This window comes from Corapipo altera, unplaced genomic scaffold (assembly GCF_003945725.1).
Source record: "Corapipo altera isolate COAL_440 unplaced genomic scaffold, ASM394572v1 268, whole genome shotgun sequence".
In the NCBI taxonomy this organism is placed as follows: domain Eukaryota; kingdom Metazoa; phylum Chordata; class Aves; order Passeriformes; family Pipridae; genus Corapipo; species Corapipo altera.
In genome coordinates, this window is record NW_020884901.1 from 6,148,380 (window position 1) to 6,162,601 (window position 14,222).

A 14,222-nucleotide genomic window follows, 5' to 3' on the forward strand; every position below is an offset into this window, starting at 1 on the left:
GGTTACAGAGTGCCAGGCAGGGACTGGGAATAAACTCTATTTATCCCACCCTTCCCAGCAGGGGGAAGCTGGCAGCCCTCTGACCAGCAGCTCAGTGGGGTGTTGGGTTTTGTTTTCCTAGATTCCAGACTCAGGTCTTCCCTACCTTGTACTGCATCTGGACTGCATTAACAAGAAAAAGCAAGTTTCCGAGGTAAATTAAGGCAAAGAGGGACCACTGAATCATTTATGCAGGACAACAGGTTCCGAGCTTGCACTGTGCTCCAGAACACCAACCAGAGCTGCCCTTTCCCCCCCAGCACGTGTCCAGTGGCCAGTTGGCTTCATAAACAGGAACCAGTTTGCTGTTGTATCACTGTCAATTCCAGCTCCCTTTCTGTTACACCTTTCTCACTCAAGGGCCAAAACGAAACCTTTTATCCCAGCAACCCCATCCCCCTATGAGAGCACTTTTACAACAATCAAATAACCTTTCCCTTCTTTAACTGATGATTAAACTACTTTTCAGTGAGACTAAAGTGTTTTTCCAGCTGTCAAAATTATTTTTCTGGTTATTCTGTGTGCTCCCAACATCCCTTTGTAAATGCTGGCTGCAGGGCAGAGCTATGAGTGCCTGGAGCCCCCTCCCTTCCTCCAGAAGTGTTTTTGGGTGGGAGCCACAGCATGTGCAGCGTGGCAAAGTGAATTTTCCTGTTGGAGCCCTAACCTCCCTGTAGCCTGAAGTCTGAACTGTAACTAATGGATCATATTATGGTTTTTAAGTGAGGAGTGAGAAATAAAAACTTTTATTTGTCTCACTTGAAGCTCTGAAGAAAGACGCTACATGAGAGGACCTTTGCAGTGTTTTGGGAGAGAGAATAAAGCACTGAGAATATTTTATGTGGGCAGCCAAATGGCTGTGAGGGTTCCAGGAAACCCACATGCCTTCATCAGGAAAAAACCTCCCTAATCACGTTATCAGTGATTTACATGCACACAGGTGCTTTGGAGACTTTGCTTCACAGGTTTGTGAGCCTTTTACAGCCTTATGTAAGCAAAGTGTTCCTGCTCAGCCTGCTCTGCCCCCCTCGGTGACCCCCAGAAGGAGAAGGTTCATCCACCCCTGCAGAAAGTCAGTGCTTGGAAACGATTTCCCAGCACAGTTTTAATTCCTGCCTATCCCCCTAATGAGTGCCATTTACCAGAAGCTCTACTGATCAAGGACTATTCCACATGCAAAGCTTCCATTTTTAGACATTCTGCACATCATCAACATATAAGGAGAAAGTGGCAGTGACTGCAAAAATCCTTTAAGAAAATTAGGAGGTTTGACTTTCAGACAACCTACTTACATTAAATGGATATTTATATCCAATTCTGTATAATTTTCAGGCACTCTAACAGTAGGACTTGCTTCCACAGCAAAGGAACAACAGGTATTTTTGTCAGACATATTATTCCCAGACATCCTAGTACCCCAGATTTAAAACATCTGTTACTGCTATAAAATTATGGTTTAAGATATCAAAAACTTCTTTGTTACGCTTCCTTCTGAAGCAGAAATTCTTCAGAATCAGATGACATTGATTTTGGGCTTGAAGGTCTCAGGAAACGCTGCAGCACCACGAAAAGCCATTCACAAAACAAACCTACCAAAAATTATGCAGCATTTTATAACACAAATGCAAGCTAATTTACAAACACTTCAAGCTAGCTCCTAAAATTAGACTTTTTAGCCCAGGAGACCACTGCTGCAAGAGATGGCCTCCAGGTAAAGCATTCTTCTCTTGTACAGCTGGGAGTCAAACCCAAATATTTCTGTGGGCACGTGGCAGCCCTGCTGTGTGCAGTCACACACCTTCCAGCACACCACAGCAGGGCTCGGACTGCAGAGCCCTGTGACACCACACTGCAGTGTAAGAGGAGATTCTGCCAGGATATTTGTTAGTTGATTCACCAACAATTCTTTAAGCAGCAAAACTGCTTCACACCTTAACTGTATTTATTCTTTCCTAGCACAAAAAGCCCCACAGGACTGCAATTTCTCTGCTAATACAAACTGCGAACCCTTTAGAAAAAAAAAAAACAAAAAAAATTAAAATGTTTCAGCCTTGCAGTATTTTTGTTGCTGTTTCAATCTGAGATCTTTATCCCGCATGATATGTGCTGAAGCATGTCCATTTCCAAGGCTGTTTTCTTCAGTGACCTTTGTCCTCTTGGAGGTCACTGAAACCAACCCCAGAGCCATGAGAAATTCTACCCTTCAGCAAAACATGAAGTTTGTCATCAGCATCTACTGGTTTCCACAACCTAAACTCATGCTAGCAGGGAAAACACTGTGCACAGCAATAATCAAACTGGGAAAGCCAGAGCAGAGAACAAAACCAATCAACAGCACAGGCTGGATAACGCTTTTCTGGCTGATTCAAACACTTTTAAGCTTTTCCCTGTTCTTCCCAATATCAAGGGCATTAGTTTTCCTCCTCTACATCAGTTTTAGTCTCCAGCAGAGAAGTGCAAAAGGAATGGGTGTCCTGGTCTGCCCAGAAACTCACGTTTTGAAGCAGGGGTCCCCCGAGAGCAGCGACATTCCGATGGTGACCTGGAGAGGGGACACAAGGAACATCATTAACAGTGTTCCTCACTTCACAACAGCCACGGGGTCAAGGGCTGGGTGTAAAGATTAGCAAGATCTAGTTCCTTTCCAAAGGAAATCAGCTTCAGGGATTTGGCAAGGTATTTCCCTTCCTGCCCGAAATCCCTGGCATCAGTAACTTCAAGTGGCTCAGCAGGACACCAGCCTGGCCACCCTGACAATGCACTCAGAATCTCCTCCCTCCCTCCCATTCCTGGTTTCTTTGATGACAGAGAACGTTGTTAAGGGTCATCGCTTGGCCAAATTGATGCCAAATTATCAAAGGGCAACTCTGATAATGGGAAGCTTCCCAAGTCAGTCTAGCAGCACAAAAGCAAAATCCTGTCTCTGCACACTAACAGGACCTTCTCTGAGGTCTGGCACTGCACTCTGGTTGTGATCTTCCCCGAATTCAGTCACAGCATTTCAGCTGTGGCAGTAGCAGCTGCTGTACCTTTAGGATGGAGTTGTCCTGTCGGGTGTTCTTAGTATCATATCCTTCCAGCAAGCAGCAACGGACAGTGGATCCAGAGCCTGCAAATTCTGCCAGGTTTAGATCAGCAAAGCCCAGCTGCAGCCAAGAAAACAATGGAGGGGAACCAGAGAGAACAAAGGTTACTCAATAAAGAGATACACGGTGTCACACAGACTAAAAAAAGAGAGAGTATCTGTGAGCAAGGGCAGAAACAGGAGTGGTGGCTGTGAAGATCCCCTGTTCTTGAGGATGGGCAGGGTTACGTTCCTAATCCCAAGTTAGACAGACACTGGGAGGCCTTCAGGAAGCCAAACCTCCGTGGAGGAAGGGCAGACAGTGGTGGTGCTGGCCAGGACAGTGTTAACCAGCCTGCAGCCATTGCATAACCAAGGACATGGAAGGCACTAGGTCAATGATGTGGAAAAAACAGAATCACACATACACAAACATAATAAGGCACTCTTTGTATCGGGCCATCCCAGAATGCAGTGGAGCATGTGAACCAGGAGATGAAAGGATATTGTTACAGAGGAAAGTGACACCATCCTGAAAAAAACAACTGAGATTTCGGCACAGGGAGCTGGAAGCCCGCAGCCATGGAGCAGTGCATGTGCCTCACCCCTCAGAGGCAGCTGCTGGGCTGGAGCAAAGTTTTCCTCAATGCTGCTAAGGCTTAACCAGCAAGGGGGATGTTTGACAGGCAGAAGGGAAGAAAAATATTTGGAGAGATTTACTTGTGAGCTCTCTAAACCTCCTCTAACAATGGGGAAGCAAACAGGGAAGGTGACAGAAAGTTGAAGACCACAGGTAAATTCAAAGAGGGCACTGACACCTTGTAGACACAAACACAATGAAGAGTACCTTTGTTTTCCTGCCCTAATTCCTGGTGTAGTAACAGAGTGTTTAAAAAAAAAAAAAGTTACAGCTTGTTTTATGCAGAGCTTTAGGAATACAAGTCAGTTGTGTCTCATCTAATCTGACCAGGAAGAGATGCTGTACCCCATGTTTGGACAAACCATCCAAGCACGGAGAGTTTGCGTCACTTCAGCATCCAGATCAGCTCCCAGGAGAACACAGAGCACAGGTGGAGCAGCAGCAGGTCATTCCAAGCACTGCAGAACATTCCTCCTGCCCCAGTGTTGACAGTTGGATGACACAACTGAATGGGAAGCCCCAACAGTAGCACCATCCTACGGAAATGTGGTGCTCTGTCAACTGTGGAAGCTGATAGGGAGTCAGCACAAACCACAGCCACTGCCACAGGAACCCTGGCTCCCATGGCTCCAAATCAAAAGTCTAAACCACAGTCTGCTCAAGATATATGATTCCGGGAAAACAGTACCAACATTAGCATAGCTGCTTCCTCCACCCCATTTGCAAAAGGGAACTCCTGATGGCAAATGAAAAAAAGATGTGGGATAGAGAGGGAACCTTTCATCAGCAAAAAAAGGAAGGAAAAATATATCCTTTTCTCCCTCTCTTCTCCCTTCTTAACAATTCCCTTAATGCAGGTGTTTCTCCAGTCCTTGCCCTAGAAATTCCTCTGTCTCTTCTAGCCAAGGGCTATGCTGCTTTCTAATTATTCACTGAGAAGGGAAAAAGCAGCAAATTTTTATCTCTTGGAGATAAACAGCACAGGAGAAAGCAACAGAAGGAGCTGCAATCCATCACTGTGACAAAGACACAGAACAACCACACTAGGAGAACAACAGGAGTGGCCCAGACCCAGTTCCTTTTTCTGCCACCACAGCACTAACTTCTTGAAGAAGATCGACGTCAGAGTGTGGGAGAACCCTCCAGCGACCCACACGGTGTGCTGAGGTCAGAAGCTTTTTCAGGAAGCAGACTCCCAGTATATAGAGGAAAGATCCCTTAACAAAAGGATGTTTTCAGATATAACCTTTCAGAATAGTTTCCTCAGTTTTCCAGCCAGCTGATAGTGTTTCTTCCAGCTCAGAGGAAAGAGTTTCCGCTTTATCAGTCCTTCCTGTTGTCTTCCGCTCCATAACCCCTGACACTGAGGTGACATTCACGTCAAACCCAAAGGTGTGCAAGTCAGTGGAAACTCTGCCTGGAGCACAAACAGCTCCATCACTCTCAGCCTCTACAAAGGGCATTCACAAGTTGCATTATCCTCTACATCTGCTGCCACGATTTGAGGAGTTTTCAGCTGAATTAAGATGGTTCAAAAAGGTGTGGACTTATTTTGGTTTAAAATGGGAAAGCAGTTGTGTGGCCATACACCACAGACTTCTGCTAGAAACACTGGGAAGCCCAGATCAGTCAGTCCTGCCATGAGGGCCTGTCTGGAATAAGCCTGGTCCATAGGGCATGACTGCAATCACCCTGTTTGGTGTGACATCCCTTGTGCCTAAGCTGCTGAAATGCTTGGATCATCTTTTAGGAGAAGATTTTCTTCATAGAAGACCAAGCAAGACACCAGCACAAGAGATGAAAAGCACATGAGATTTGGTCTCCAATTCTGGGCTGGAGCAAGGAGGTCTCTTTTAAATGCCACTAAACACAATTGAGTAAAAAGGAAATAGGTTAGAACATGGCCTGAATAAGAGTCCAGGTTAATTCCACCATGGAAACATGCCTTCAGGCTTCCTTTAATTCTGAATTTCCAAACACTGTGGAAAGCTTGAGGATGGACGCTGCAGGAGGCACAGACTGATGGATTTACTGTGTCTCAGAGGCAGGTCTCTTCCTCCAGCTCTGCTGCTCTCCCTGGACAGGCAGCTCTGCAGAATGAATAACCTCCCCACAGCGTGAATTTAGTGAAAGAGAAACTGATGGCCCTAGAGACCATGTCCTAATTAGCAATGAAAAAGGAACGGTGTGGGCAGCCACACTGCCCTGTCTCACACAGCACAGCAGTTCACAGGAGTGCAGTGCACCCTTCACAACCAGTTGCCTCCCTGGTCTCAGAAAGGATATTGATGAGAAGAAATTCTTAAAGGGCTGTGCGTGACCTGAGCATCTGTTTATTAGAAACCAGCAGCAGTGACTCATTTTCAAACAAACATGATTTCGGGCACTGTGTGAGCTCAGCTTCTAAGCCAACATTGTCTCTTGATCCAGCACAAGGCGGAGAAGGGGGTGGCCCATTGTCTGTTCCATAGCAGAAGCAAGAAAATGAGGAGGAAACAAACCAAAACTAAGATCCCTGCTGATCCCTTTGGTTTTTGCCTCAGCATCTCCTGTGCTTTGGAAGGCAGTGATTCCTGCTGTAGGTTTCTGCCTGCACTCACAAGGCAGTGAGATGCCTGCCCCAGCCCAAGCTGGCTGCTGTGTTCTGGAGAACAGAACTGGAGTCTGTGTTTCTTTATTAGGGAGATGCTGCCAGAAGCCAGAGAGTTCACATCTGACTCAGAACTTCCCCAAAGTCTGAGGACATGCAGATCATCTTCCCAACCCCCCCCAAATCCACATCCAGTGCAATCTGGATCCTGTCCTAGAAGGGATTTTTTTGGGAACTCTCTTAATTCAGGCTTAAACTCAGAACTAATGAGCATCTCTCCAGATTGCTTCACTCAGCAGCCACTGGTTTCTAATGGGTGTCGAGGACTAACAGGAGACAAGGCCATCATCACTCTGCCACATTTGCCCTTTCTGTGCTCTTACCTTTGAGTAGGTTTTTCCGCCCTTCAGTTCCTATAATGGGAGACAAAACAAACAGGAAAAGCTGCTATTATATGTGCTGGGGAAACAGGGGGAAAGACATAACTCAATCCTGGAATCTGCTCTCAGGATTCACAAATCTCTGTCTCTCAAGAGCTACCACGACCCCGGTTGCTCCCACCCTCCATCAAGTACCCTTGCTGGACAGAGAGGCTCCATTCCAGCACGTCCTGGCCCAAACAATCCTTCCTTCCCACCACAGTCCGTGCAATTTTTCTTGCTGACAAAAAGCACCCAGTAACCACCACCAGTGCACTGGTGGTACTACCTGCCAGGAGCAGAAGCTGGATGCTCACCTTACGGACAGATACTCGGCAGATGCAGGGGTCCAGGAGCCCTGTGGCGGGGTTGGCACTCATTTTACACACAAAGGTGAATTTCTTTTTCCAGCGGACACAGTTTTCCTGAACTTCCTCTCTGTGAGAATGAAAAAAAAAAAACCAAATAACAAAAACATTCTTCAAATAAAAGTACAAAGTCAAATCAGACTATTAAGTACCTTTTTTAATGACTGGCATCCTGGCCTGTAAAGATCCTGCGCAAACACAGCTTGGTCCACACCACCCGAAACGGCGCCACACAAGGGTGTTACGTTACCATTAAGCTTTTCACTAGTCAATAAAGGTAAAATCCACCTAGGTTACAGGCAGACTAATCATCTCATCAGCAGAATTTGCCTTTAAAACTCTCACGAGCTCTCTGACATTTCCTGCTTAGCCGGTTTAGCTCATTCACCGTCCGGAGTGGATGGAGCCAATCTCTGTAACCCAACTGGGCTGAAGGTTCACAAGCTTATCTTCCTCCAGCATGTCTGTTTGTACAGCCTCTGCACAGTGAACGTGCTGTGTGTCCTGGATGGTTTGTCCTTCCCTGCTTCTCATGCTGGGAGGAAGCCAGTGAGGATAGCCAGCTCGAAGGAGGACAAAAACACATGTGCAAATGCTCCTGGGTTCAGGCAGACAGGGCCATGCCAAGCAAACACTGCACTTCAAATCATGTGGGGGGTTCAGATGTAAGGCAGTTTCTGCCAGGGAGGAGGTGGTTTTGCTTGCACAGCTTCTGATCAGCCTATCCTAATCTCCAGGGCGAGTGGAGAAGCACACGGCTCCTGCCTGAGCCTGTAGGAGGAAGAGAAGATGCCTTTCCGAGCACAGGAATTGCTTCAGGTACAGCTCTGGCTGCTGCAGAGCCCTCAGGGGAAGCTGGATTTCACCTTTCAAAAGGAGCCTGGAAACAAGGCGTGTGGGTCCTTCCACAGAGCTCTGGTTTGCCCACTGAGCCTCTGCAGGACCTGATCCATTTATGGTTCGGAGCTTGGCCCTCAGCCAGGTCAGTTCTCAGAGTAATGAGGCCGGGGGAGGAAGGGAAGGCACTGCTGACGGCTGTGAGCAAGCAAGTTTGCATCTCGCTCTTATCTCTCCTCCTAGCACAGGACTAAGGGGCAAGGGCACCTGATAAACTGTTTGCTTTCGCAGGGAAAGGGAGGCTTCCCACAATCTGACCCGGGCATGGTGCAGGCCAAAGGGATTGGTGGCAAAGGGGAGAATGATCAGCCTTGGTAGTGCCTCAACTCTCCTCCTGGGAGGGAAGGGGCAGAAGCTGTAGCCCAAGCAGCCCTTCTGCAACCTTGAGCTGAGCCCAACAGGACAAATTCAGGGACTGGATCCTAAGCCAGAAGGTCCCTGCTGGTCCTCTGAGACATTGTGGGACTGAATCTGCTGGCCAAGACACAGAGAACAGAAAAGGAATCACTGACAAATAACTGAAACCTGTAATCCTCTGTAATGCAGATAAAGGCTGATCATCCCTGTTTAAAACAAGAGAAAACAGAAGGTAGCAATTCTTTCAAGGCAGAGAACTTAAACCCCTTCCAGACAGAACTCAGGCTTGCTATTGAAGTCAGTGAAAAGCGAGACATCTAAGTGCCAAAAATACCTTTGAATCTGGGATTAATTCAAGATGAGATCTGGTTCTCATTGCTCCACTCAACTCACTCCAGCTCTTTCAGACAGGAGAATAAACACTTCCGGAGGGAATAAAAAGGTTTTGCCTATAATAAAATATTCACCGAGCCAGCCAAATTAGGCAAGTTACATTTCAGATGTGGGTGCCTTAAACCTGACTCAGTAGCAGGTATCTCGAATGACCTAAAGGAAGGAAAACTCAGCCACAGATGAAAAAGAGGAATTCAACAGAATGGAAAAACACTTGAGGACACGTGCTTCAGCGATGCAAGGCAGGTACAGGGGGATGCAGAAATCACTGAATATTTTAGCTGCATTAGGTGTCTTTAGAAAGGAATTGCTGTTTTCTAGAGAGCAAGGCTTCATGCTGAATGCTGGAAGGCAGCTACAAGTGAATGATGTTCAAGCAGACAGGTAGAACAGCACACTGTTCACAGCTCACACACCTTGTTCTCAGCCCTGCTCAGAGCTCTAACTCCTGCAAAAGTGAGTATTTACGGGACTAAGCTCCAGCTCCCAGATCCTGAAGCTGCTCTGTGAGTGGGATCATCAAGGGCTCCTCCAGTACAAGTTTCCTTACTCAGGAGTTCTCACTCTTTTTACAATGCAGCCATGATTAAGCATCTGCTGGATGCTGCTAAGTCCAACGAAGGCTAATTACTTCAAAACGCGGCAAAAAAGTACTGATTAGCAATAAAGAGCTTCATAGCTAATTTGCCTTCAGCAAAAGCTCTGCTAACAGACATTCTGCTTCTTATTAGGGATGTGTGTTGGCTTCCCAAAACTGCTGTAGATACCACACAGTGCAAGGGATTAGGAAAAGGATTTGGGGGGGGTTATGTTACCCACAGAACAGTGAACACGAACCCGAGCTGCAGGTGCAGCATAGCTTGGGGCTTTTTATGTCTTTGGAATAGTCTGCACAGGGTGAGAGGGAGTTTACAAGATAAAATGCTGAGCTGCTCTCCAGTCACAAGTTTCACAATCATTCAACAATGAATTTCAACCTCCCTTTTTTTTTTTTACTTTAAAGAGTGGCTCTTAAGGGTGGGGGCTGGGTCTGTATCATTAGACAAGCAAGGGACAGCTCTATTGTTTCAAACCAAACTCTTAAAAATTAATTCCACACTTCCAAAAGATGGCATGTGGGGAAGCAATGGGCTTTGCCTATCCACCTCCCACCAAGCTATCGTCAGGCTGGTAATTAGAGAACACTAAAATAGGGACCAAAAAAAAAAAAGGAGAACTCAGATGATGAGCAGTTTTGTACTTAGCCCTAGAATATTCTCTGATGTACAATTAGGAACCATCATACAGAAACAAAAAACACACAAGAAGGGTGGTGAGGGCTGCACCAAGAGGCGTTTCCTTCCATCCTAATCACAAGGCAACTAAAAGTGAAGCAGAAACTCACAGCTTAAAACCAGAAGTGTCTAATTTTAAGTTTTACTCTGTATTTGGAGAGCCAGAAATAGTTCAGACCAATGCCAGGTGCCAATTCAGTGGGTCTTCTTCAGAAGTTTTATTTTAAAAAAAGCTGCCTGGACCATTTTGCAAGAAGACTCCCAGAAGGCTGAATCCCTGGCAAGCTAAGCTTTGCCCTCTTCTGACTTGAGACTTATTCAAAGCTGTGTAATTACTCTTCAAGACCTAAATATATCTCCTCAGAATAAACTGATGCAACCCTGCGGCAGCTTTTGTGGAAAGTGGAGTTTCAGAAGGAGCTTCTTGGGTCTTCCAACCCTGGAGCTGCTCATCTACCTCCAGCTCTGTGACCAGCCAGAGGAACAGTATTTTGCATCCCTTATCCACCATCCTACCCCCTGAAAGAAGGTTTACCAGAAAAAGAGCAGCTGTGAGATGTTTCACCATAGCATTGCATAAATCCAAGTAATGGGAACGATGCACAGCAGGAACCCAACACTTTACCTGCTTTTAGAGGAGCAGCAGTGAGCTTGGTGAAGCCTCCAAGGCCTCTTTGTGTTCAGATCTCACACACAGCTCTGGAGACAGGCAGAAGAACACACAAGGAACAGATTTTAAAGAGGAGCTGTTTACCAACTGTGATTTTAGTGCCGTGGACAGAATAGCACTGTTCCAGAAAGCCACAAAGCTCCTCATGAATCCAAGCTGGCTAAAGCAAACACTTCTAGAAAAAGGCCACGTATATGACCTGTGCTATCTTGGGCTCCTTCTCTCCCACATGAAAACCTAGCTAATGAAACACTAGAACAGAGATTAAAACTTCTATTTACAGACTGAGGGCTGAGTTGTGCCCAACTGGGTATCAAGCTTCCAATGCACCACTCGCTGAAACACTTTTGCCTTGCTGAAGCATTTAGGAAAGCAGATGTTTCACCCTTACTTTATGGCAGTTGCCATATGTAAGACAGTGTGTCATAAAAAGGCCACAGCCTTACTGGGAGGGCAATGACAACAAAAAAATAGCTTTTTAATACTGAATGTTTCAGTAGAGCAGTGTGTCTCAGTCTGACGTTTCGTGCACGGGAGCAGATGTGGGAAAACCTCAGGCTAAATGAGACAGTAGGTAGATAAGCACACATACAGAGCTTCTTATTCAGATTTTCTCCTCCTCTTCTACACAAAGAGGAAGGGTAAGCCTTCCTATTTCTGACGGTCAGTCCACATGCTCGCTGTCCCCCCTCCGAGATGTGGATCTGTGTCAGAGCCTTCAAGCAGAACTAATTCTCCTGCTCACTCACTCTGCATCCTCCTCACTGGTTCACCACTGCAGGAGTAGCAGCAGCTCATCTGATAAGGCACAGGAAAGATAAAACCATTTTATCCACCAAGCCAACTCCCAGCTCAGATTCTTTTAAGTGCAGTGGGTTGAAGAGCAGCCCTTGAAGGGCCCTGACACACACCAGCAGTGAGTCTTCTGGGGAGGAAGGTAACACAACCTCAGCAATGCGGGTATGACCCCCTCAATCACAGAGGGGGATCAAGAAACAATCCAGTTCTTTCAGCAGATTGCACATGAAGGGCATCTCCTACAGCGTTTCTTTACACAGTTCTGCTTTCAGCTGCAGAGACCACCCTAAGAACAGTCTCATCTATTCCCCAGTCCTCCCACAGGCTCAATTAGAGCAGGATCACTGACACCTCCCTTAGCTTGGCAAAACCTCGAACAATCCTGTGTTATGCTCTAGAGAAGACAGTTACTATTTTAACCAGGTTTTCTAGTGCAAAGCTGTAAGAAAAACCATGGGTAAGGGCAAGGAAAATTCCCTGAAAAGCCTGTTTCAAAACTGACTTTCTAAGATGCTCAGGAACCAATATTCACACCCCAGCATTCACAGCACACCAAAATATATTCCATCCTACTAACACAGCAGGTCCTGCTACAAAAACAGGGCCTGATCACTGCCTATAAAACACAGAAATTACAAATGTGGGTGAACCTACATATATAATAGAAAGCAAGCCCTTATTTAGCCATTAGCTGGTTTAGATATATGATCCAAAATCTGCAGGTATCCCCAAATAATGGGCTTAGGACAGGGCACTTCACTGCAGCATACATTATAAAATTAAAATGCAGCTCTGAGGCTTTGCCATCCAGATGCCTGGCAAGAAAAAGGAGAGAAATCCACAATGAACAAGATGCACCATGGGCAGACAGCACAGGAATGGGTCACACAGGTAAAAGCTTAGAGCTGCCATAATCCATTTTATTTTGTTGTCAAGCTCATACACAGGCAGAAAGCAGAAGCAAACATGATGCAGTAAAAAGTGCTGGGAAGCTCAGTGAAAATGTATCCCAAGAACAAGAGGTGACACACCATATTCCTTGGGGAACATCACACAGGATCATAAAACCCAGCTGGATACACAATGCGTGAAATCCAAGGCATCCATCCAACCTGGAGGTGGAGAAATGCTTTACAGCAAGTTTACACGGAGAGGTTTTGCCTTCCCTGAGCAGAAGCAGAGCAAGGGCTGACAGAGCTCCCCACAATAAAGTTACTCTGTTGTGCCTGGGCTTACATCACTGAGCAGAACAACTGCCAACCCCAGGAGTTGGACGTCTCCCCCTCTGCAAACAACCCCGTATTCTCCAGCTGACAAGTGCTGGTTGTTGTGCAGGAGACACGAGCAGTTATGATGGAAAAATGGCTCAGAGACAGATGATGCAGCCTGTGTCACTGAGAGAACTGAGCAAGCCTTTGTCATTTGAAACAAGTCTTATTTGGATGTTAAAGCACTGCAAGTGTTTTAAGCAAGGGTTCGGCAGTAAAGTCATCACATCTACCACCTGCTTGCAAAATTAACTTCTGAATTCCCAGCAAACCCATTCCAATGGCCCATGATGGAGAGGGACACTGACCCACACCTCCCTCTTGGCATCAGCTTACAGCCATTTAATTCTTCATTTGCACTAGACCAGTCATATATGTGGGCTCTCCAAATGCCAAATGTGAACAACAATGCTTTAACAACGAAGCATTCACATGACCCAGCATTTTTTGGAGGGAACATGAACCCTCCAAAAATTTCTGAAGGGTTTCATCATGCTATGTCCCACAGTCTCACACCAGGAGATGGACATATATCCACTCCTGCTGTTCACTGGCAGCTGGGGAAGCGGGGAAAGAGTGAACGGGGAAGGAAGAGTAGGGGAAAGTCAGCTCAGAAAACCAGATTCCACTGATGCAGTTAACAGCACAGCCTGCATAATCCTTATTTGACTGTACATGAGACAAATACAGGAAAAAGGATTAATGGCAAATGCACAGGAAAGAAAAAAGCTAATGCAAGAAACCTCAGCCACAGCTGAGAAACCAAGGTAAGGAGCAGTCAAGCTTCTCTGGGGGACAGGGGACGATGACGACAGCACCAAGTATGTCAAAGGCAGGCGAGGAAAGAACTGGAGCAAAAACAACCAGGCGAGCATGGAATAAAAAACAGGATTCAAAGAATGATTTAGAAATCCTCCTTAGGAATAAGCTGGAATCTACCAGGCAAGGGATTGACTTTTTATGGCTTTAACCTCATTTCCAGAAGAAGCCTATTTCCGTAAAGCTTTTGAACTGCGTGTTACAGTTCCCTCCAAGGCAGTGATCAATCTTGATAAAGGTCCACCAGTATAAGCCAGGGAGTCATAATACCTCCTGGAAAACTGGGGTGGCAGTCAGTCAATCACCAGCAGAAAACCCTCGAGCATCAGCATTCCTAGTTGTGTATTAACAGCTTCTTTGAAAGTAATTTAGTTATGTCTGGACTCCAGTCACGTGCACCCAGACATGTGTCTTTTACAGACATGAAATGCTGCACCTCATGCACAATGTCCCACAGGCAAGAGTTTTCCAGTGCAGTTCATCCCATGTACTCCACATCACTGTACTGGGTAGCCAAACTCTCCAGTACATCCAGAGCTTCTAAAACCTTTGGGGGTTATTCTAGAAAAAAATATTTCCAATCATTCCTTGTATCTAAATCTTAAAACCTTTAATCTACTCCTAAC

The 14,222-nt window shown here is 46.1% G+C and overlaps 1 protein-coding gene across 1 annotated transcript in view; it reads right to left on the reverse strand.

Moving 5' to 3' along the window:
* Positions 1-14,222, reverse strand: part of FAM102A (family with sequence similarity 102 member A) — a 37,773-nt gene that overhangs the window by 9,527 nt on the left and 14,024 nt on the right. The window contains exons 3-6 of the mRNA XM_027650131.1: positions 7,070-7,190; positions 6,717-6,746; positions 3,069-3,185; positions 2,535-2,581 (exon numbers count right to left, since the gene is read on the reverse strand). Of these exons, the coding sequence (XP_027505932.1) occupies positions 2,535-2,581; positions 3,069-3,185; positions 6,717-6,746; positions 7,070-7,190 (315 nt within the window). The remainder of the gene's footprint in view (positions 1-2,534; positions 2,582-3,068; positions 3,186-6,716; positions 6,747-7,069; positions 7,191-14,222) is intronic.